General features: G+C 41.9%; 1 protein-coding gene across 2 annotated transcripts; it reads left to right on the top strand.

Moving 5' to 3' along the window:
- The first annotated feature begins 244 nt into the window (after positions 1-244).
- On the top strand, positions 245-18,675 carry LOC134401039 (carboxymethylenebutenolidase homolog). Of its 2 annotated transcripts, none has more exons than XM_063129738.1 (6): positions 245-392; positions 10,657-10,880; positions 12,373-12,480; positions 15,889-16,031; positions 16,658-16,749; positions 18,437-18,675. In XM_063129738.1, the coding sequence occupies exons 2-6, from the start codon at positions 10,666-10,668 to the stop codon at positions 18,620-18,622; spliced, it is 744 nt and encodes a 247-aa protein (XP_062985808.1). In that variant the 5' UTR covers positions 245-392; positions 10,657-10,665; the 3' UTR covers positions 18,623-18,675. The 2 variants fall into 2 exon arrangements, with proteins under 2 accessions (XP_062985808.1, XP_062985807.1); XM_063129737.1 differs by having other exon boundaries at positions 245-406.
- The last annotated feature ends 5,804 nt before the right edge of the window (positions 18,676-24,479 follow it).

Genomic DNA, 24,479 nt, shown 5'->3' with positions numbered 1-24,479 from the left:
GCTCACATCATGGGGCTTATCTTCTTTGCTTAAACAAAAACAAATCAAAGCTGTCTGTGGTAAAAGTGAAAATTGCTCATTGTGTTCCTCTTTGCATCTAGTCTGGAAATTATTTCCCCTCTCTGTAAAAGGCAAAGCCAAAAAACAAAACTTGAGGAACAAGTGACACCTGCCTCTCTGAATCATGTCTCCTCCCCTTTCCTGTATTTCTAGATCAGGCATTTAATTTTAAGGCAGCTTCTTCCTCGTTACAACTTTATATCTCCCTGAACATCAAGAGCAGTGGAGCTGGAAACTGAGCAACAAACTATAAAGAGATCATTGCTGCTTTTAACATCAGTTGACATCTTGCAAGTTTCTGCCTTCACCAAAGGAGTCTTCCTTGGATTCAGGTAATCCAATCCAGGTATGTACAGGTAGGGCAGACATGCCTCCCAAACTTTCCCGAGGGAGAGAAGTGGTAGTGCTATTTGAAAGAAGGAGATCCAAGCACTGGCAGATGTTGCAGCTGAAGCTGCTGTAGTGTAGTGGTCTCAGCTTCAAATCCCAGTATTGCCACAAATTCATTAGGTGGCCTTAGGTGGCCTTCAGCCCCCATCTCATCTGCAATATCTAGATAATGGTGACCTATTTTACAGCGATTTACAAGGTGATATAGCATGTGAAGTCCTTTGAACTCTCAGAAGTGCTATATAAATGTTAAGTAAGATAAGAGTCTTGCAGCACCTTAAAAAACTAACTAACCTGTTATGGTAGAAGTTTTTGTGGACTGTGGTCCACTTCATCAGATGGAAGAAGTGTTATCCTGACATATAAGGATATAAACCGTGTGTGTGTGTGTGTGTGTGTGTGTGTGTGTGTGTGTGTGTGTGTTGAGTGAGGAATGGAAAACAGTGAGGTCAGAGGGAAATGAAATGCAGAAAGTACAGACAGTGATGATTAGCTTCAGCTTGTGTAACTGATGTCAGCATAAATGTTTTGTGAAGGATGGAGAATGTCATTTTACATTACCACCAGACCTGACTCCACATTTGAGTCATAGCAGATTTGCTGCAATGTAAGCAAGAAATCTGCAAAAATCAAAAGAAGAACAGAGACACTATGTAGTACTGGTATACATGAAAGAAACTGCCAATATAGTGTTGTGGCTAGAAAGGTTTGGTTGTAGGGTGACCATATGAAAAGGAGGACAGGGCTCCTGTATTACAAAGGGGAAATTCAGCAGGTGTCATTTGTATGCATGCAGCACCTGTGAAATTTAGCTGTGGGGATGAATTCTTCATCCCCACAGCTAAAGCTGCAGGAGCCCTGCCCTCTTTGTATCTGGTCACTCTAGCCTAAACTCTCGCTCTAGAGTTGTCTTAAGTCTTATTTCAAATAATAGTACTAACACAGTTAGTATTATTATTTATTTATTATTATTATTTATTGCATTTTTATACTGCCCAATAGCCGAAGTTCCCTGGGTGGTTCACAAAAACTAAAACCATATAAAACAAACAGTATAAAAACATGATATAAAATACACATTAAAAACTGATTAAAAACATACCATACATGATTAAAACATCTTTAAAACATCCTTAAAACATCCTAAAAGCATTCTAAAATTATTACTTATAATAATAATAATATTACTTATTATTACTTATTATTATGATTACTAATAATCCAACATGGTTGCTGCACTGATGCAATTGATATAGCACTAACATGAGTGCCTGTTAGAGCAATGCACTAGAGTTCGCTTATGCTAGCACTACGTCAATTGCATAAGCTCAACAGCCCTATTGGATACTGTCCCATGTTTTTAACGGCTGCGCTGTATTTCAGAATATCACAACATGAAGAATGTTACAAATATTACGGTATTGCAAAAGAACAACCTGCCCAGCAGAATGAACATCTAAATTCTATAACCTCCTTAATTTTAGAAGATTATGAATTCTATATTTCCTCCCCAGCGTCAGTCCAATATTTGGGTTTCTTTCTACAAACAGTTGATCTTTCAAATAAGTTATTTTTATTGTGTTGACTTATTGCTATGTAAATACCAGAGAATGTGAGGCATAAAGTAGGTGATTACTTTGAATGGACAAAAATCTAGTGGTGAATGAGGTTCCAACTTGAAGATGATATATGTAAAATTCAAATGTTTGCATCTTCTTTGTTCAACAAAAACTACTCTAACATAAAACATTGTACTTGTCCTGGGTCTAGTTCATCCCCCAAACAAAACCAGGATAGGTATAATCATTTTATATTAGAGAAAAAGAAAAGCTGCCGTATGAAATAAAAAAACAATGGATAGAGTTAAGAGGTAATCAGAAGCATGTTTTTGCAGTAGTTGGTAGTGGTGGATGCTTTCATTCTTATATGATGGCATGGTCTGCATGCTTACCAGCTTTATGTATGACATAAAATGAGGGATTCTCCAAGCTGTTTTGGACTACAACTCCCAGGATTCCTGACCATTAGTCATGCTGGCTATAGCTGAAGGGAGTTGGAAACCGCATTCCCCCAAAACCCCACACTTTCATGCCTACGGGGTTGCACCAGATAATCCCCACGCCAAGGAGCAAGCGCGGGGTATAATTTATGGCTGCACAAAAACCAAGGTGCTAACCTTAACTAAAAAAAGAAAATTAAAAGAAAAGAAGTTAAGGATATGATTATGAATTAAAATTCAATACAAATGAAGTTAAATTATTAATACTTCCAAAGAGCGCTCTAATACATTTACAGATAAAGTAATAAACTAAAACTGGTGCTCATTTGACTCTGGCCGTATGCATTTCGACTTCTGTCTTCGTCAGTGGCCCAATCACTAAAAGTATACAGAAAGACATTTGTAAGGGCCTTAGATAGAGGCAAAGGGATTTCATCTTGTTTTCTTTTCTTGTTTAAATAACATAAAGGTTTTTTTGGACCTACCTAAGCTGTAGAGTACTCAGAACTATTTTTTTCAAAAAGGGGCTGACTTAGGTGTTTCCAAAATTAGGGATTTTTAATTTATTTATTTATATTTATTTATTTATTTATTACATTTTTATACCGACCAATAGCAAGGAGTGCTGACATCTGCCCACTTCCCGTCTCTCCCTGAGACTAGGGTGAGAAGGAGGAGGCAGCGGCACAAGTTGTGAGGGAGACAATGTTTTTTAAAAGAAGGTGGCAGCAGAGGCAGGTCGGGGGGGGGGGAAATAATTCAGGAGGAGGAGGCAGTGGCAGCTGGTGGTGGGGAGAGAAAATAATTTAGAAGGAGGAGGCAACTTGGGGAAAGAAAATACTCTTCTCCTAGGCAAGGCAGTGCGGGGCATAGCCATTCTACTCACCAGCCCAGCCCAGCCCTCCGGAGCAGCTCCTGAGTGAGGACAGACTGACAAAAGAGCCGGGCTGCCCTGGCTCTGGCTGGAAAAGTCGGGGTGAGCCTCGATTTTTCAGCTGCACATTTTGGGCCCTTTGCTTTGAATTTGTGTCTGCATCATCTAACTGAAACCACACAGATTTGAAGCCACCCTAGAAAGGCTAAAATAAATAAACTGGAAATCTAGGGATGACAAGCTCTACCAGACTGATTTTGCTCATTGTTTAAAAAACTGAAGCCTGTGCAGCGCAGATGTGCAGAAAATTTTGAAAGTTCTAAAAAATTCAAAGCTTGAACTTTAATAGCAATTAATTTCCTCTGCGCCAAACAAGGGAGGGCAGCCCAACTGCTAGCTTTAATAGCCAAACAGTATGTTTACACGACTTGGCCAGGAGCCTGTAGCAGTCGAGGAACTACAGCTCTCATGTTGCTCTGCAGGGAGAAAAACACAAAGGTGGGGACAGAGGGAGAGCCTTGGGCTTTGTGAACAGAGCCCATTCTCAAAGCGGCCATATTGTTTGCAGAGAGGCTGGTGGAGGCAAACGCTCTGTGGAGGTGTAGGAAGAGGAAAAGATGCAGACCTAGGAAAAGTTGGGTTTTAAAATGTAGGGGAAGAAGGAAGAAGATGGGCTTGAGGCCTGAGGAGAAGAAGCGAATGTTGTTCAGTAGTGTTGAAGGAAATTAGGCTCAACGCAGCTTCTGGAGGACTGACAGAGGGCCTTGCTAGACGACGGGTTAGCCCAGTGCAAGCTCCGGGCCCACCCCTGTGCGTCCAGATGACGCACAGAAGATCCCGGGCTCAGGCAGGGGTAACCCTCTCTTGGCCCGGGATAACCAGCACCGCTTGTGGCCCGGTATTTCCTGTGGTCTCGGGCTGAGCCTGATACCGTGGGCATGTAGATGGGTCTGCCAATTCTCCCAGCTACCGCAATTACTCACGAGTAGCCAGGAAAAGCGGCGGATGGGGCGCAGCACTCCACAGGAGCACTGGGCCCATCGGGGCAGGGGGAGAGATTGCGGGGAGGGAAGTGGGGATGAGAATTTCGGCCATGGGGGGGAAATCGGGGGCGGGGGAGTGGGGAACCCTTTTAAAAAAAACACTTACTGTTGCTGCCCAGCCCTTTAAGTCTACAACAAAATGGTGGATGCGACAGGGCTTTCCTGTAGCCTGCCACATCTCATGTGTGGATAGGAGTGACAGCCCGCGCTACCCCTCCACATGCCCAGATTTTCAGGTAGGTCTAGCAAGGCCTAGAGTCAAAGAACAGTATGATTATACTAGTAAGGCAAGAACAATGTTAATTCAAAGGAGAGCTACAAAGATAAACAATGGTTCTAAAATATGGAGCTGACGGAGAATGATGACGGAGAAAGGTATGCTTAGCCTAAGGAATAGAAAATTCACAAAGAACAGATTAAGGCTACAATCCTGTATACACTTACCTGGGAGTAAGTCTAAACAAAATGAGACATGCTTAAATTTGTACTGTAAAAGGATATAGGAAGGAAGATGGTGAATTATTGTTTTCTGGGTCCACTGAGGAGAGAAACAAGAAATTAGGTCAAACAGAGAATTTCTTAATGCTTGAGTGCTATATTGGCCCCTTTCAGACAACACACTAAACCATGCTGCTTAACCACAAAATGGTTAATGGAACACATTAACTTTAATGACCATTTTGTGGTTAAGCAGCATGGTTTAGCGTGTTGTCTGAACAGGCCATAGAAATGTTAAGTTTCACTGCTGACCTTTTCTTAAAGGTTTTTTTTTAAAAAAAAAATCCTGGTTTTCTTCTACCGGGAACTTAAAACAGCTAGCTGCCGAGAGATACAGAGGAAAGATGCAGCATAGGGTTTAACCAGTGGAACAACCCATGTGATGAGTTATGGAGGGGCCTGAGAGAAGACAGAGTGCAGTGGAATTGGGCTTACAGGAGCTGTGCTTTGAGTTGGGAGTTAGACTGGCCACAATTTTTATTATTCTGAAATACCGTATATGGGTTGGATTCAGGACCTGCCTTTTGTCAAGAGAAGGACCCCACTCATAGAAAGTGCATACACCCCATTTTGGAGGGGGGATCTCCTCTCCATCACTGCAGGACCCACTGACCCATTTTCAGGGGCCTTAAGGAGCTGTTATGCGGGAAAGCAGGTAGAGAAGTCTGCTTCCACCAGCCCAGTTGCATGTGTATAAATATGGGTCCAACCCATGGTCTGTAACACATGGTACTGGAGAAGGCCTTTTCTGGTTACTTTCTACATTCACCCTGCTTTAACCACCCCTGACCCCAATTTCTGCACGTTCATATGACCTCCTGACTTGCACACATACAGAAGATCAGATGAACATCCAGAAGTGCGCTTACATGCGAGTAAATCCTGTTGAACCCAATTGGGCTTCTGAGTAGACATGTATATGGGATTGCCTTGCTCGTGCTGCCCCTCCCTCCCTCTCTCTCTCTCTCTCTCTCTCTCTCTCTCTCTCTCTCTCTCTCTCTCACACACACACACACTGTTCGACCAGCCGCTGCCTCCCCTCCCACTCCCTGGTCTCTCCATGGTAACAGCAGAGCAGCAGCGTTGCGGGTGAATGCGAGGAGTTTCCCGGACGAGCAAGACAATCCTATATACAGGATGGTCGAACAGCGTGTGTGTGTGTGTGTGTGTGTGTGTGTGTGTGTGTGTGTGTGTGTGTGTGAGAGAGAGAGAGAGAGAGAGAGAGAGAGAGAGAGAGAGAGAGAGAGAGAGCATAAGCAAGGCAATCCTATATACATGTCTACTCAGAAGCCCAATTGGGTTCAACAGGATTTACTCGCGTGTAAGCGCGCTCAGTATTTGAATCCCGAGCTGATCAACAGCAGCTGGGAATCTCCCCGTTGAGAACTGAGGAGAATAGAAAAGGCGTCTTTTCCTGCCTCTCAAAGCCAGGGTCTACATGTGGAGCTTCAGGGCGCTTGTCTGCGTCTGGAGTGCGCCTTCGAATCCACGTGTAGATTTCCTCTATTTCTATAAAAGCCTCTCCAGACAGTTTAAAGCAAAATAAATGGTCGCTTGTTATCCATTTGCCTTGAACAGCCTGTACATCTTCTTTAGGGATTGTAATTCTGTTGTGGAAATAACACTGCGTAACTTTCAACAACAATATTGTAATTTCACTGTGGAATGTTATTGTGTGACATGACACCAATTGGATGTGACACATGATGTGGATGACGATGAGGGACTCCTCCCCAATGCCCCACAACAGCATCTCGCCGTTGTGTTACTTTAGTGTGTAGTTTTCTTACAGGATTAGCCTTCCCCAACCTGGTGCCTTCCAGATGTTTTGAACATCAACTCCCATCAGCCCCAACCAACTTGGCTAATCATCAGGAATGCTGGGAGTTTTAGTCCAAATCTTATGGAGGGCACCAGTTTGGGGAAGACTGCATGTGACAGCACATCAGATGCATAGAACCAGCAGAAGCAGGTGGGATGTGACCCTACAGCTCCTCTGTATATTATATTTACTCAATTTTTGCCAATTCATTTACTTACTTAAAACATTTATACCCACCACACTTCTCTACAATGTGTGAAGCAGCTTACAATGAAAACTAGTACAAAACAATGCAGCAACTAACCATAAACAGTGCATGAAAAGGCTTTCTTGCAGTCCTTGCCTCTCTTCAGTGCAAACACGTGCTTTGTTGCCTCATACTACGGATCGGAATTTTTGTATCACCTCCAAGATAGTCCCCGCCCCAATATATTCTTGGTACACCAACATTTCCACTAAGATCCCTTTCATCAAGCGTGCTGCCTGGAGGCAGTTGAATGATATCAGTGCACCAGACAATTATGATGGTTTAATCTTTAGGTTAGTAGCACTCCTCTGATTTTGAAACCGATCCACATTTCTGTGTCAAACTGCAAGGCTTTTTTAGTCATTACCACTTTGATGCACCCCGCCCTTTGGCCATCCACTCCAGATACGATAACAACAGCATTCTGCTTTGAATGTTGATTATTAATTACAGCTTGTTTCTGGTATTCATTTTGTCTGTTTCTGGTTTGCATATTTCTGCTTCAAGGATGCTGAACAGACTTTTCTCCATTTTCATAATCATTACCATTACTATTATAACTGTCACTACAACTACTACTAACCCCTGTTTAAATCAACACAGTACCATCAATGTGATATCATACATTTTATGTTGTAAATAGACAGTCTGTTTCCAGTAACCTCTCCCATTCTCACTTTGGAATTTTTGCAAAACAATTATTACATGGTTACATTTAGACATTTCATTATGTAATTTGAAAGGAACAGGTTCCTCTCAATTGTCGTTTCTTCCTGATGCCTTTCAAAATTGGCAGACCCACTGTTTAGCTTTGTATAGTCTTGCTCCTGGCTCAGTATTCCAGAGGTTCTTTACAGATGTCTTTGGGCCTTGCTAGACCTACCTGATAATCCGGTGGGGAGTAGGGGCGACGCCGCGCTACAGCTAGTGCAGGCCATTGCCCTTTTCCACATGTAACATGCAACGGGGTAAGGGAAAGCCCCGTCGCATCCTCCATTTTGTTTTTGCTTTAAAGGGCCATGTGCGCAGGAGTGCACCGACGGAACGGTAAGTCTGTTTTTTTAAAAAACTAAAGGGTTCCACGCTGCCCCTGCCCCTGATTTCCCCCCACAATGTCTGATGCCCCCCTGCCCGCTCACTCGCCCATCCTCCCCCCGCTCGCCATGTCCGCCCCCCGCTCGCTCGCCCATCCCTGCTCACCATGCCCACCCCCTGCCTGCTCGCCAATCCCCGCTCGCCATGCCCTGGCCCCGCTCGCCATGTCCACCCCCTGCCCGCTCGCCCGTCCCCGCTCGCCATGCCCTGGCCCCATTCTTCTTCCCCCCCGTCCACCATGCCCGTCCCCCGTCTGCCATGCCCTGGCCCCGTTCTTCTATCCCCCGTCTGCCATGCCCTTCCCCGGTCCGCCATGCCCTGGCCCCATTCTTCTTCCCCCCGTCTGCCATGTCTGATGCCCCCCCTGCCCACTCGCCATGCCTACCCGATCACCTGCCTGCCATGTCCGATGCTCCCTCCGTGCCCCCCCATCCGTGATCTCCCCACTCTGGCTCCGCTCTTCCCCCCATCTCTCCTGCTGGGTCCGCTCTTTCCCCCGGCCCCCATCTCCTCACCCGTGATTTCCACCCCTCAGCCCGATGAGCATAGCGCTCCTATGGAGTGCTGTGCCCAGTGCGTGGCGTCTCCCGGCTACTCGCATGTAAGTGAGCAGCCGGGAAAAGCCACGGAAGTAGCTACACCTTCCGCAGCCCCGGCCTCAGCCCGGGGCTGCAGAAAAGCCGGGCCATAAGCAGATCCAGTCAAGGAAGGACTTAGCCCAGCCTGACCCCGGGATCCCCTGTGCGTCATCTGGATGCACAGCAGGGAGTCCGGGCCTCACACCGGGCTAACTCCTCGTCTAGCAACGGCCTTTGTCTCTCTGGTTTGAACCTCTTTCTGTTTTCTGAGCAGTCTTCTCTTTCCCTGTCTTGTCTTATAAGATAGTACTCTGGAACACTAAACCACAAAAGTGTCAGGAGACAGACAATAGTTTATTAGAGCAATTAAAGAGTCAGAGAGGTTCTATTGCCAATAGTGTAGTGCCACTATTGTCTCTGGAAAACAGGTCTAGCAGGTTTTTGTAGTGTTTCAAAAAGCCACTCAACCTGAGCCAAGGGTGGAATACAAAGGGATGCCGCCATCAATTTTCTTTAAAAACCAAACCACACTTGTTTCTTTCCAGCCACTGCTGCTTCCTGGTTAGTCTAGGACAGATACTGGGTTTGGGGAGAATTGTAACAGAATGATTTGAAAGTGTTTCCCACTCAGAAATGATAGCTGAATCGCATATCCAAAATCTGACAAAAGTGTAGCATGGGAACACCCTCAAATTTGCATTTCAAAATGGCAGCCATGTGCTCATTTGCAGTTATGTATCATAAGCAAGGCACAGCTGATACCCAATGGAGTTCACTGTTTAGAGTAAGTTATGGAAAGCTATAGACTTTTTATTCTTGAAAAATCATGAGGTAGCACTGAAGGTGTGCAGAAAAAGTATAGTTGCATGTTTCATCATACAGTTACTATTGAATGCTATAAATGTTGGTTATTTTATGCCATTATATTTTAATATTGTTGAATCTCTCATATAAGTGTTCATATTTTTGAGTCATCCTATATCTTCTATAATAATAAAAGAGGATGTCTGTCTGTCCATCCATCAGCACTATAGTGTCATAACTGTGAAACCTAGACACCTAAAACTGGGCATATATATTGAGGACACCCTCTAAGGGTGTACATCTCAGAATTATTTTGTTTATAAAAAATGTAATTGGTTTAAATATGCCCATGTGATTGAAGCCTGCAGTAACATCTTGAGCCACTAAGGGCAGACTTCCCTAACCAGCACACACAGCATTGCAATCCATACAGTACAGTTTGAAGCCAGGGAAGATTGATTAGTAGTCAGAGAGACTCCATCACACCTACTTTTTTATCCAGTTTTCATCCGCCATTTCCCCCTCAATTTCCTTAGCGAGTTGAGTGCTGGGCACTTTCACATCTGTGAGTTGTTGTGCTCGTTCAGCTCATGTATCTTTTCACCTGGAGCGCTACTATTGGAGTGCTGGTGAAATCTCCTGTCCCACCCTTTGGGAAAGGTTTACAAGGGGGAAGGAGTGAAAGTTTGTTTTCCTCATTTCAAAGGTTGGGCAGTTTCTTTTGTAAAGGTGGTCAGGTCCCCTCCTTTGCTCCATGGTAACCAAAATGGTTACATTTGCATAAGTTTTAAAGATAAAGAGATCAAACTTGGCATGGTGATAGCTCTTAAGGAGGGCTTTAGCCAGTCCAATTTTGAATCAAATTGGTTCATCCCTTGATTTTTTTAGGAGTTTCTTAATTTCCCCCCTTAAACCCTTTTCCTGAATAATTCATCAGTGTGAAGGATTGATTTTCCTTTCCTATGAGCTGTGCATCTCCAAGTTTATGAAACAGAGATCGGCTGGTTCCCTCACTCAAGAGTAAATCCCATTGATTTCAACTGCATTTACATCCAAGTCATACTAAAATCCCATGCATGCTTACCTTTGAGTAAAGGTGAACCCCATTTTAGTAAGTCTCTCACTGTTCAATGGGGTTTACTCAAAGGTAAGTACGCATCTGTTGCTTGGTGTGGTATTTTTTACAATAGCTTGTGTGGTGTGTTTTTTAAAAAATATTATTAATTGCATTTTGTTTCCATTTCAGTTTTTTAAAATGACTAGTAAAGATTTGCCTTTTCAATATGACGTCGGAACCAGAAGCAATTATGTGTGCAAGGGCCAGGACGTTCAAGTCAAGAACATCAATGCTTACATTTGCCAACCCCCTTACAACACAAACAAAGCTGTGATTGTGGTTCATGACATATACGGATGGCAGTTCCCAGATACCAGATATGTTGCTGATATAATTGCATCTAATGGATATATGTAAGCTATTATTATTATTATTATTATTATTATTATTATTATTATTATTCCAAGTATTTACTGTATTTCTTCGGTTCTAAGACACCATCGATTGTAAGACGCACACTAATTTCAGTACCACCAACAGAAAAAAAGCTTTGATTCTAAGAAATAATAAACGCACCTCGATTCTAAGATGCACCCCCTTTTTAGAGATGTTTATATGGGGGGGAAGTGTGTCTTTGAATCAAAGAAATACGGTATATCCCTCTTTTGGGGGCCAAGTCCTTATAAAGCAAAATGAATGAAACAATAATATATTAGCCAGTTCATGTAAGTGTGTACTAGATGCAACAAACCAATGTATGAGGAAACTGCAGTAGATCACACAGGGCTTGTCTAGACGAGGCTGTTAATCTGCTGGTTTTGGTGCAGAATTGAGATCCGAGCACTAAATAAAGTGTTTCCTTTCCTGCATTTCTGCTGCATAACCTCTAGGTGGCACTGTGGTATAGCAGAATAGAACAAACAACATTTTCTTTCTGCCATCAGAAATAATACCCCATTTTCCCTGCTCTACCCCCGCCCCCAAATGTACTGTTTACAAACTGAAGTGAAACTGAAGGTCACAATATTGTCTAAAAGACTCATAAACAACTGTGAGAAAGGAATGATGAGCGCATAGTAGGTGTCTCATGTAGAAAAGCTCACAGCCACCAATTCTTTTAAGGAAATGCAGCAGTAAAAAGAAAAAAAATTAAAGGCCTTCTTAATGCCTACACTGAAGGAACTAAGCTAACGTTAACCCGTTCTTTTTACTCTCTTCAGGTTCTCTACTCAATACGTTTGATCTGGCATGTGTCGGTTTTCATACAGAAAGAATATATGTGAACTTTTTGTCTGAATGCCTTATTCAAGGCCACTGAACTGTATATCAAAATGTATATTGGGGAAGATAATATATCTGAAATCCTGAGGTGTATAGTGTTGTTTTTCTAAAGTCTTTAGCAGGTCTGAAAATGAAATTGCTTCACAAATAAAGAATCTGATGGCATCAACAGGACTTTCCATAAGCAATGCTGCACAGCCCTGTCCCTTGCCCATCAAAGCGTAGAGCAACACTGGTCATTTGCTGGGACCTTGACTAGCAAAAGTCCCATTTCCTCAGCCACAACAAAGGGCATGCAAGAAATTCATAGACACTGTGACAGAATGCTCAGTGTGTAAGCTCCATCTCTTCTGGGTGAAAGAACGGAGGGTGCTTTTGCCTAGTGACCACAAAATTCTGCAACCTACACTATTCCCCATCAGGGAACTAATCTGAGGCCTTAGCTAGACCTAAGGTTTATCCTGGGATCGTCCCGGGGTCGTCCCTGCCTGCTCCCGGGATCCCCTGTGTGTCATTTACATGAACAGGGATGACCCCGGGACGATCCCGGGATAAACCTTAGGTCTAGCTAAGGCCTGTGATGGACAGACCTTGTAAGTAACATCTTACTGTTGTTCTGTACAGAACCATCTGCCCAGACTTTTTTCTGGGAAAAGAACCTTGGAAACCTACTGATAAATGGAAGGATTTTAGAGACTGGTTAAACCACCGAGATCCCATGAAAGTGGACAGGTAAAGCTAATATTTATTTCAAAAGTATTAATAACTGATAAGTATTAAATGAGGAAAGCATGCTGTTAATTAAGTAATACTACAAGGAAATACTTAATGGAGTTTGGGTGGTAGTGATTCATGTTATTTATGTATTTATTTACAATACTTATATACTGTTCCCCATCCAAAAGATTTTGGAGTGGTGAACAACAAACGGAATAAAAGAATAAAAACATCGTATTAAAATTGCATTTTTAAAAGAACCATTACGCTTTTTAAAAAAATTACATTACAGTTCATGCAGTACAGAGGTGTATAATGTCAGGCCTAGGGCCAAATCCAGCCCTGGGGAATGCTGGGAGTTGTAGGATCTTTAATTGTCTAAACATGCCTAAGACAGTGCCCCAAAAGTGCTTCACATGAAGAAGTATAGAATCTCATCTGCAATTCCGCATGTATTTTATAGCAGAAGACCAATGAGTGAGTGTCACTAAAAGCCCTCTCAGGATCTCTTTTTGGCCTTCCGGGAGTCCCTAGAAGGCCATGCCCCCTTCCACTGCCCCCCTTCCCCCCCCAGATCGTTTGCTGCTTTTACACTGTTTTTTCCCATTCTGAAAGGCTGAAATGCTTCTCCTAAGCAGGGCCGGCACTACCATTAGGCTAACTAGGCAGCCGCCTAGGGTGCAGACCTCAGAGGTGCGCACTACTACCCTTTAAGGGTCACAGTTTTATACAAATTAGCTGTTTTAAGAAGAAACATAATAAAAGGAAAATATAATAGTTCAGAAACTCTTCTTGAACAACTGAATTGAAGTTGGGAATTTTGGCAGGGGGGTGGGTGGTGCAAGTAGCCCACCTTGCCTAGGGTGCAAAATAATCTGGCACTGGCCCTGCTCCTAAGGCTTAGTTCCTCACAGTAAGGGCTGTGGTCCTGCACCCCTGCCTTTGGCCCAAACCCCTTTTTTTTCCAGTCCCATGCATCACTGGAACGCAGTGCCTGAGAACTTCTCCAAACCAGAATTTGGCCCTCAGGCTGTAAGAGGTTCTGCACCCCTGATGTAATCCTCAGTATATTTAATCGGAGATCAATCCCACTGAGATCAATGGAATTTACAGCCTAATAAGTCTGCATAGGATTTCAGCCATATGTGAGCTGATGAGAATATACCCCTCTTCTCAGCATTGCAGATAAAGGACCAAGGTTTTCATGGCCTTGGGGATTTTTTATTTATTTTTTTGTCTATAGGGGATTCAGCAAAGCATCATTCATGTTCTAAAAGAGGCCTGCACAACTGGTGACCCATTAAGCCAAACACAGCCCAACAGCCATCTATGTTAGTTCATCAGGGGCTTGATAGAGCTCCTGGCTTTGTTGCCGGCCTGAGATTGCATAAACAGCAGGTTGTAAAGTACTTGGCAGGCTACAATACATGGTGACTGAGTGGATGTTCTGTCCATTCTAGTGGGGTTAAAATAGTCAGATGGGTGGAGGAGACAGAATGCATCTGAGCCCACTATCTTAACGGTGTATTTGCTTTAATCAAATGTTAAGTTTGTGCTAAAACACATTTTTATTTAAACCCTATGTGTATCTTTTCTTGTGAGAGCAGTGCTTATTGGGTCCGGTTGGTGAAGGGATGAGAACGAATTAGACACACAGGCGTGACTGGATAATAAATTGGCCACAACTTTATTGACTCACTTGAATAGGCTTGGCGGCAGCATAGGGCGTGGAGCCTGTAATCGGCCAGCCCGCCTGCTGACCAATTCCCCTTCCTGGCCCACATGCCAGGGGCACTGGTGGTAGATTGTAGGGCCAGGGACACACCACGGCATGGACTGCTAGTGTGAAAACCTTTCTACCACCCCGGGGCACATCACAGCGTGGACCGCTAATGTGAACCCCTTTCCACCTCTCCAGACGTGGCCAGCTTGCAGCCCCCATGTTGGTCTGGTCTTGGTGCCATGTCCCCGAGATCCCTCATGGGAATCTTCACTGTGGGGGAGCAGGGAAGCCAATCCCACTCCCCCTCACCAATAGATCGATAATCAAATGTTAAGTTTGTGCTAAAACACATTTTTATTTAAACCCTATGTATTCACAGGTTCCCCATATATATACAAATGACACCTGCTGAAATTCCCTTTCCAATACAACTGTTAAAGATACAGGAGCCCTGTCCTCCTTTTCATATAGTCACCCTATTGTAGATGCCTTGTAAAAAGTGAATAGCAATTTAAGAGTAAATCTAGGGTGACCATATGAAAAGGAGGGCAGGGCTCCTGTATCTTTAACAGTTGCATAGAAAAGGAAATTTCAGCAAGTGTCATTTGTATATATGGGGAACCTGATGAAATTTCCTCTTCATCACCACAGTTAAAGCTGCAGGAGCCCTGCCCTCTTTTAAATCTGGTTACTCTAGTATAGCTCCTGCACCTTTAACTGTTGTGATGAAGAGGGAATTTCACCAGGTTCTCCATATGTACAAATGACACCTGCTGAAATTTCCTTTCCTATGCAACTGTTAAAGATACAAGAGCCCTGTCCTCCTTTTCATATGGTTACCCTAGTAAACCAAGATCACAAGTTACAGGCTTCGTCTAAAATATTAAAATAACCATGATGACTTAACAGGTTTCAGCTCTCATTACAACATGATCAATTCCTATAATTCTTCCATGCTCATTTGTTCCTATATGTGTGCAGAATGGAGGATTTTATTTATTTATTTATTTTTATTTATTACATTTTTATACCGCCCAATAGCCGAAGCTCTATGGGTAGTTCACAAAAATTAAAACCATAATAAAACAACCAACAGGTTAAAAACACAAATACAAAATACCATATAAAAAGCACAACCAGGATAAAACCACGCAGCAAAACTGATATAAGATTAAAATACAGAGTTAGAACTGTAAAATTTAAATTTAAGTTAAAATTAAGTGTTAAAATACTGAGAAAATAAAAAGGTCTTCAGCTAGCGACGAAAAGAGTACAGTGTAGGCGCCAGGCGGACGTCTCTGGGGAGCTCATTCCACAGCCGGGGTGCCAAAGCGGAGAAGCCTCACTTCCTTTGGCAGGGACTCACGGAGAGCTCCGTTACTCTTCTGTGTTTCTATAAACTCAGAAATGGGGTTCCAATACTTTGTTGATTGCCACTCTTTTTGTTTATTTATGAGGAACCCCTGACATTTACAAGAGCATGTGCATACATTTAAAACCAGTTTTTGAGGACATGAGTTTAAACAGTCTGAAATGGTCCTCTGATAAACCACATTTAATAAATGCAGCCCCTGAGTGCGACAATGTTTTATAAGAACATGCTTTTTTTTTTTAATCAGAAGGGGAATGTACAGGAGCAAGTTTTTATGACATTGCAATATTTGCATAGATGTCTGAGTATCCTTTTGTTTATGTCTTAGGACAGCTGATATTTTTGTGACGTATCTAAAGGAGCAGTTCAATGCAAGGAAGATTGGTATCGTTGGGTTTTCCTGGGGTGGAATGGCTGTACATCACTTGATGCTGACAAATCCTGAATTAAAGGCTGGGGTATCCTTCTACGGTAGTGAAGAATGCTTGTTAATTGGCACAGGCTCATATGCTTTTGGATATCTAAGCACTTTCTAGTTTAACTCCACATAAGGATGAATTGCAAATTTCAATGTGATTATCCAGTTCTACTTCTACACTGCTATTGCTGGGAATACATACAACCTTGTGTGCAACATGCTTTAGGGCACAGTCCTATGAATGTTTAGACAGAAAAAAAATCCCACAACTCCCAGAATTCCCCAACCAGCTGTACTGGTGACTTTTCTTCTGTCTCAACAAGCCTAGGATTGTACCCATAGGGATTTTTTGGCACAAGGTTGTGTTTGGTGAAGTTAATTTTAAACAGAGAATATAGTATTTCCCTGACATCACATCTCACGTCTGCTGATGTTGCATAAATCACTACTTGTAGCACAGCAAGTTGAGCTGTTCCATAGTACTGAATCATTCAAGTCTCAAATGTTTTTTTTGTTTTCATTTGTATGTTGTTAAAACCGAAATACTTTTATATCGAACATACAACATAACAGAAGAGACATGCTGCTGAAGTAAATAGAAGACATTGTTCTCTGAGTTTGCAGTTCACCTTGAATAACATATCACTTGATGTAAGGTCTTTGTTCAAATATGTTTCAGGAATCATCAGGGACTCTAATCGTAGGTATGATTTGCTGAATCCGACCTTTTTTATTTTTGGTGGAAATGATCACACAATTTCTCTTGATCAGGTAAGCAATTGTGTTCAGATTCTAACTTCCTTGATGACTGATATGCCTGCAATACATATATGGGAGAGAGAATACAGTACAAGGATCACACCGAATCCCTACTTTCATGTAGTACCTCCATTCAAACTTTTCCACTCCATGCAGCAAAGTTGGGTAATGAATGGGCAGGGCCTAGCATGGACAGTGATGTTCAAAGTGGGGCTTGCATACGCAGACCTATCCCACTTCTCCAGAATGTGTAAATAGGGCAATAGTAAGCTAGTCTATACCATCCTAACAAGTGATTAGAGGAATTTTAACAAGCATCAGGTACAGATATAGAGACTATGTAATAAGATAGTATCCATTGGAGTATCCATGGGTATGGAACTACCACCCATAAGTTGTACACTTAAAATATTTGTTAAAATATTCAGACTGTGTTCTCAGAATACTGTTTCGAGAGATGTGTTTTTAAACTTGGTTTGTTTTTTTTGTTTTTAAAAAAGAGATAGAGTCAGAGCCCCATGGGAGCCATGGAATGGCATTGTCCTTCAAACCTCCTCTCTTAATTCTATATCTTTAAGTAAAGGCTGCAACTGGTGAGGGATAGATAGATAGATAGAAAAGAGGTACTTTTCTTATTTTCTTATTTATTTATTTTTATATTTATAAATAAATTTATATTATATTATATTATAAATTTATATAAAATATATATAAAATAAATTTATATAAAATAAATTATAAATAAATTATAAATAAATAAATAAATAAATTTCTTATTTAATATTATCACCACAGATGAGAAAAGAGGATGGCTGCATTTGTGTGGTTAAAGCAGTAGGGCAGAGGCTACCATGCCAACAGTGGGGACATCTACACGGGCGCTTTACCCCAGGGTAGCTTCGGAGTGGTGGCACAGCAGGTGATGTACTTGAGGCAGCCACCACTCCGAAGCGATCCAGGGGCAAAGCCCCAAAGCTCTGCGCTAAAAAAGTCGGGGACTTACCCTGACTTTTTAACTCGGACCCAGGCTCCGCGCCTCTGTGGAGGCTTTTAAAGAATAAATAAATAAAGGGGGAAGGGGGCAGATGAAGGGGAGAGGAATGGGGCAGCCAGAGTGAGCTCAGAGGTAGGAGAGCCGGCTGCTCTGTTCCTCCTACCTCTGAGCTCGCTCTGGTTGCCCCGTTCCTCCCCCCCCCGTCCCTGTCCCCATTTTTAAAAAATTTTAATCTTTAGATGCGAAGGATCACATCTCCTCTCCTTTCCCCCCAGTTAGCTGTAAATGCGATCCTTCACATTTACAGCTAAACAAACAAACAAACAAAAACTTTTCCCATTAAAAAAACCCCACTTACCAGAGAGGAGGGGGCGCAGATGCTCTGAGGTGCCTTGGGTGGGTGGGAACGCAGGCGGCTGTAAACCCACAACTGTGCTCTTTCCCATATAGACACTGGGAAGGAGTGTCAATGCAGCTGCACCCTGGCTCGCTCCGCCGGGCGCAGCAATACCGCTGTCGTATAGACGAGGGCAGTGTTACAAGAGGATTCCTTTTTAATTTACACTCTGACATGAAGGAATCTGTTGTTGTTTGCAATGAACCTAGCCCTGGATTTCAACAAATCCAGGTTGCTCGTGACTAAATAATTAGGAAGTTAAATTTTAACTTCCTGTAAATAACCTATGAATTTGTTTTATATTAAAGGTTGCTTTACTGGAAGAAAAACTGAGGGAATACTGTAAAGTACCCTATAAAGTTAAAGTCTATCCCAAACAAGTTCATGGTTTTGCTCAGTATAAGCCTGAGGACATGAAGCCTGAAGATGCGCCCTACATTGAAGAAGCACGAATGGATATGATTGACTGGCTGAACAGATACATTATGTTTTGAAGCAACTTAATAGCACTTTATCCACCGCCTCCCAAATGCACCATTCTCTCCCCCCCCCCTAAAATAGTTATGGATAGCAGTGTTATCAGACAGACTTTGAAGAAGAGAAATTACATTTGAGAGAACTTGCAATAATAAATACTAAGATATTTGTATATAGTAGTCCTCAAATAAAAATGTAATTATCTTTGAATGTCAAGTATTCACTATTGAAAATATTTTCTGACACAGTGTATCTTATAACAAAGTTGATCTTTTAAGGGTTGCTGTTCTCCCCATTTTATGTGCCACATTATCTTTCCCTGAATATGTTAAAATATTCAGAATCTTAACAGTCATTATATACCATCAGAATTTAGGATCTTAGTTACGTTAGCTAATTTTGTCTTTAAACATTTCCAGGGCTCTAGCATGCCCCGAAGACATACTCTTTGGCCCGGAAACACTGTCCCCTTAATTCCAGATAAGGTGAATTGCTGTGGCTACTCCTTGGGAGTGGAGAAAATTAATTTTTTTAGCATTGAAGCTAAATAATAATACAGCGATTCAAAGGTGGATCCTGGCTCAAATTAAATCCTCTTCAGTTCTCAAGCAATAAAAAGATCAGTATTGAAGATTAAGAAGACACACGCAGAGAGAGAGAGATCAAATGGCACCCATATGTCAAATTTGTTAATAATGCTATTATCAAGATATAGTGCAGACTGTAATTTTAGCATACATCTGCTACAACTTTTTCAGGATGATACAGACAACCTTCCCCCCCAGCGAGAGAACTGCTCTGCATAGAGAGATTTCTCAGATAAGCCTTCATCCCACCTACCTGTTTCCCTCGAATTATCCTCTACAGCGAAACGCTGTTGTTGTTGTTGCTAGCTAATCACACCCTGGGCGGCAGCGCTCCTAAGATCCTTTGCATACCAGGAAAAGGGTTTAAGGGGGGGAATGTAAAAAAAAATCATTAAAAAACCAACGAATGACCCAATCCGATTCAAATTTGGTATGCTTAAAGCTCTCCTTAATATCTATTACTGTGCCAATTTTGATGTCTTTATCTTTAAAACGTACACAGATGTAAGCATTAGTTTAATTTGAAGCTTAAGAGTATCAAATCCTGCTCCTGCGCCCCGAGTGGCCGCTCGGAAAACAACAAATGATTCGCTCCAAAACTAGTAGCAAAATAGGGCGGGTCTTTTGGCTTTATAGCACAATTAAAGCAGGATGTATGGGAGTACTTCACAGTCAAAACAGATTATAAACTGGAAAACTTCAGAGTACTTCACAATAAAAGCAGATTATAAACTGGAAAACTTCGGAGTCCTTTGCACGCAATTCGCAGTGATTGCACAGTATAACACTGGTGTGATAAAGCTCATAGTTGAACTGGCTTGCCATCTTCCATCTCCATGAGAGCAATAACCTACCTACCTCTGTTGATAGTGTTCATGATAAGAAATTTTAAAATTGCACAGACCTATATAGAAGAGATGGAGGAGATTGCCTTGCCTTGAGGTAGGATTGTCTACTTGAAAAAAAGAATCTAATGAAATAAGGTTGGTGAACACACTAACAATTATGAACTTTCCAGAAAACAAAAGATAATTTCAGGTTTCCAAAGAGGTGGAGAAAGAGGTTAAACTTTTGAGAGGTCCATTTGTAACCATGGAAGAGAATGAGACTGGCTCCATCATAACAAAAGAAAGCTTTAGGCCATAGCTAGACCTAAGGTTTATCCCTGGATTGTCCAGGGGTCAAACCTGTTCATCTAAGTGTCACACAGGGCATCCAGCGCTCAGGCAGGGATGAACCCGGGATGATCCTGGGATAAACCTTAGGTCTAGCTACGGCCCTAGAAAGCTTCTCCTATGTATAACATTTCCTATTGAAGTGGCACCTCCCTGTATACTGTCTCCTTTCGGGATTTGAATGGGGAAAACAGCAAAACATCTTCACTTTTTATGTGTATTCCCAGACATTTTGATTGGTGAGCCTGCCATGGTTCCACACTTACCCCTTTTCAGGCAGGTGTACAAGTTTCCAAAACTCAGGAGAAAACATTCTTCCCATTTCCAGCAGAAACTAGATGTACAGACTGGAGATTCGTTGGTCTTTGCAGCAATCATAAAAGGACACTTTATACACAGAGCAGTATTTTACATTTTTAATAAATTGATTGGTATGAGTCAGTGCAGACAATGAACCACACATACCATTAATTACTTAATGACATTGTATGACATCCATTAATAACACAATACTCTCTGGAAAGCTTATATTAAATGTATAAAAACAATTTAAATACAAAATAAAATCATAATATCAAAAACATCATAAATATAAGCATCAGAGCCTCCGTTGTTACTGAAGCTCTTGTTGGGTCTGGTCAGGCAAATCGACCTATGATCTTTGTCTATAAATACTTATTATTGGTGAGTAAATATGATATAGAGCAGCCTTCCTCAACCTGGGGCACTCCAGATGTGTTGGACTACAACTCCCAGAATGCCCCAGTCAGTGCTGGCTGGGGCATTCTGGAAGATGCAGTCCAACACATCTGGAGCGCCCCAGGTTGAGGAAGGCGAGGGTCATAAGCAGGAATGGAATAGGGAACTGGATTGTCCCATTTTTCCTAATCAATGGATTGCTGTACTGCTATCTGTATCTGAAGCATTTATGGAGTTTAGGTTGCATCTTATATAGCAAAGCTTTTTGTTTCATATCTATTTGATGCTGCAACATCTCTTTAATAAAGATTTGTCTGTCAGCTAAATAATGGAGCTGTAACGTGGGAGAAGTCTACTAGGGCCCTGCCTTGATGGTGCCATGTTGCTGTGGCTTCCCCGTTAAACCCCGCAGTTGATGGGTAATCCCAAAGGCTAGAGGTAGCTCAGGCTTTCCAGTAGCCGTTTGACTCACCCTGCCCTCCGCCTGGCTTCTTCTGACCAATCAGGGGTCACCATCTGCCTTAGAATGCCCCTGCCTCGACGCCAGAGCAAGATCACACAGCGGAAGGGCTGTGGTGACCTCACTTCAGTAAGTGCCTGACTTTTGAAATATGTAGCTTCCCAGGAAAACCCCACAGTGGATGCTAATCAGCGGCTGCATCATATAATCGATGCAGCACCGATTTGCATCCACCGCGGTGCTTAGAAGATGTATAAACAGCCCCCAGATCTGATGACTATATACTACTGCCAGTATCAGAGTACTGTTGCATTCATGTCCTACTTGCAGTTTTTTTGTGGGCATCTGGTTGGCTACTGTGTAAACAGAATGCTGGACTAGATGGACTCTTGGTCTGATCCAGCATGGCTCTTCTTATGTTCTAATGCTTCTTTTAAGCATATGATTTGGCAATGCCCACTGGTTCTCCCTTTTGGGGAGGAGGTCATTATATGAAAAAATTGTGTATCAGAACACTCCTTAATATTTACTGATGTACAAGCTCTTTTAAAATCATCTACCTGCTTCTGGGAAGTTAACACATGGTTAATGGATTTTGACATTATACTACAAGTTTGATACGACTGTTAGATCAATGTTCTTTTCACCCAAGGACGAGATCCAAACAGCCCTTAAGCACGACTCCACCATTCCAACGACAGAGGGTTCAAAAGCGCTTTATTGATTAATAATCAAGGCCTGGTCTCTTCAAAGGGAGCAATCAGACAAAAGACATAGGGAATATGGTACAGTATTAAAGCTTTCAAGGGGCAGGGCCCATTAGCAGCATTAACCAATCAGAACATAACACTGAGGATAGCTAATTATGCTAAACAGTCCTGTAAACAATACCTTTGGCCTGACAGTAAGTTACAGAGAGTTAACTTCGACACAGACAGCTGGAGCCAGAGCTCTTGTTTATATTAGAAATCAAGGATGCAAGGATGCACACAAGGAGACATTCTCATACAGGGCATTATGACATTTTGCTTGGTGTGCAATGGAGATTTTACAGTTTCCTGTTAAAAATGGAGGTGGTTCTGCTAACACGACAACGTTGGAAGAATAAACACTAGTCTCCTATAACACAATGGATTGAAAACCTTTCAACACTTTCAACATTTGAATGGATGATGTATAGATGCTACCTGTGAATAAAAGCTTATTGGAAATATTTGGTCAGCTTTTGTTGAAGTTTGTAGAAACACACACACACGCACATTTCAAATGTATGCATTGGAGTTGATATATTCAAATTTGTCTAGCTACATTTCTTTCATTTCTTTTGAAAATCTATATAAATAAAAATGTAAATGTTCGTTCGAAACAGACGTTATATCTCCGAAAGTTCTTCACCGATTGCTTTGAAATTTTGACACAACATTGCATTCGAATACGCGAGCGTTGTTATGTAACTATGTTCTATATGGGGACAAAAGTTTGTCTTAAAATCGAAGAATAGGCCTCCTCAAAACCAGTCCTGCTGATCATTGTGACATCGCCAACCAGTAGGCCAATCCACTGCTTCTGCCTCCTCTCCAATTTGCATGTTCTCTCCTATTTGCTCTTATAGGTCATTGCGACATCGCCAACCAGTAGGAATGTGTTGCGCTGCTGGGAAAATTGAACTGCCTCAACTTGGAGAACCACCAGAGCCATTACAAACTTTGCTTGCCGGATATACCGCAGAATCAAAGCATTTCCTATCTAACATCAGGAAATACAACTCATGCTTCCAAATGACGTCGTTTGGCGCAGAAATCATCACAGCTCCATTTATGCCAACTTTCAAAGTCAAAGGACAAATTTATCATAAAGCCAGCTCCTTCCTTCAAAATCGGCGTGCCAATTATCATGTTGCGAAATATCAACCAGCCAAAACTTTGCAACGGCACGCAGCTTGCAGTAAAAAAATTACTGAGCAACGTCATAGACGCAACAATCTTGACAGGACCTTTCAAAGGTGAAGATGTCCTCATTCCTTGCATTCCTATGATTCCAACAGATATGCCATTTCAATTTAAGAGATTGCAATTCCCAATTCGATTGGGGTTTGCAATCACCATCAACAAAGCTCAGGGCCAATCTTTAGAATTGTGCGGTTTAGATCTAGACACAGATTGCTTCTCACATGGACAATTATATGTTGCGTGTTCTAGAGTCGGCAAACCAGACAATCTCTATATCTACACAGACAATGGAACAACTAAAAATATTGTATATCCACAAGCATTGTGAAATTAAACATATTAGAAACATCCGCTTTGTCTTTTCTTTCTTTTCAATTTAACCAGACTGAGCCACAGCAACGCATGGCAGGGTACAGCTAGTGTATAATAAAAATATAATTAAAAATTTATTTATTTATTTATTTATTTATTACATTTTTATACTGCCTAATAGCCGGAGCTCTCTGGGTGGTTCACAAAATAAATATAACATCCAAAAAAAAAATAACTGACAGTGGCCGCAGAGTTAAAATACAGATTTAAAACTGAGAGGCCCAAACCTCATAAGTTATTTAAAGGCCTGAGTGAACAAAAGACTTAACCTGGCTCCAACAAGATCACAAGGATTGCACCAGGTGAACCACTCTAGGAAAGCTGTTAGATGCCACTACCAAAAAGACCCTCTCCCTAGTGGTCCTAGAGAATTAAAATCAATATGCCTTCCCCTCCAATTTTGAATAGCACACTAAAATCAATAAATTATATATTATATAACATCTCTACAGTTCTCCAAATAATCTCAGCAAACCTCTTCCTCAATTTTTGAGTAGCCACTATCTCGATGGCTGTTCTGTCTGTAACCCATTTATCTTGGCTATACAATAAAAATACAGACCAAAATACAAAACAAAACTCATCCTTAGTTCAGAATATAAATAGACTTAAAATAAGCAGGGAAACAATTT

Source organism: Elgaria multicarinata, chromosome 7 (genome assembly GCF_023053635.1).
Source record: "Elgaria multicarinata webbii isolate HBS135686 ecotype San Diego chromosome 7, rElgMul1.1.pri, whole genome shotgun sequence".
Classification (NCBI taxonomy): domain Eukaryota; kingdom Metazoa; phylum Chordata; class Lepidosauria; order Squamata; family Anguidae; genus Elgaria; species Elgaria multicarinata.
This window is presented reverse-complemented; position numbering and strand designations above follow the sequence as displayed.

Bases quoted from the DNA above. Each gene is read 5' to 3' on its own strand.
- LOC134401039 (XM_063129738.1), top strand. From the start codon at position 10,666: ATGACTAGTAAAGATTTGCCTTTTCAATATGACGTCGGAACCAGAAGC. The intron at 10,881-12,372 runs GTAAGCTATTAT...TGTTCTGTACAG, and splicing joins ATTGCATCTAATGGATATAT to AACCATCTGCCCAGACTTTT. The intron at 16,750-18,436 runs GTAAGCAATTGT...TTTATATTAAAG, and splicing joins ACACAATTTCTCTTGATCAG to GTTGCTTTACTGGAAGAAAA.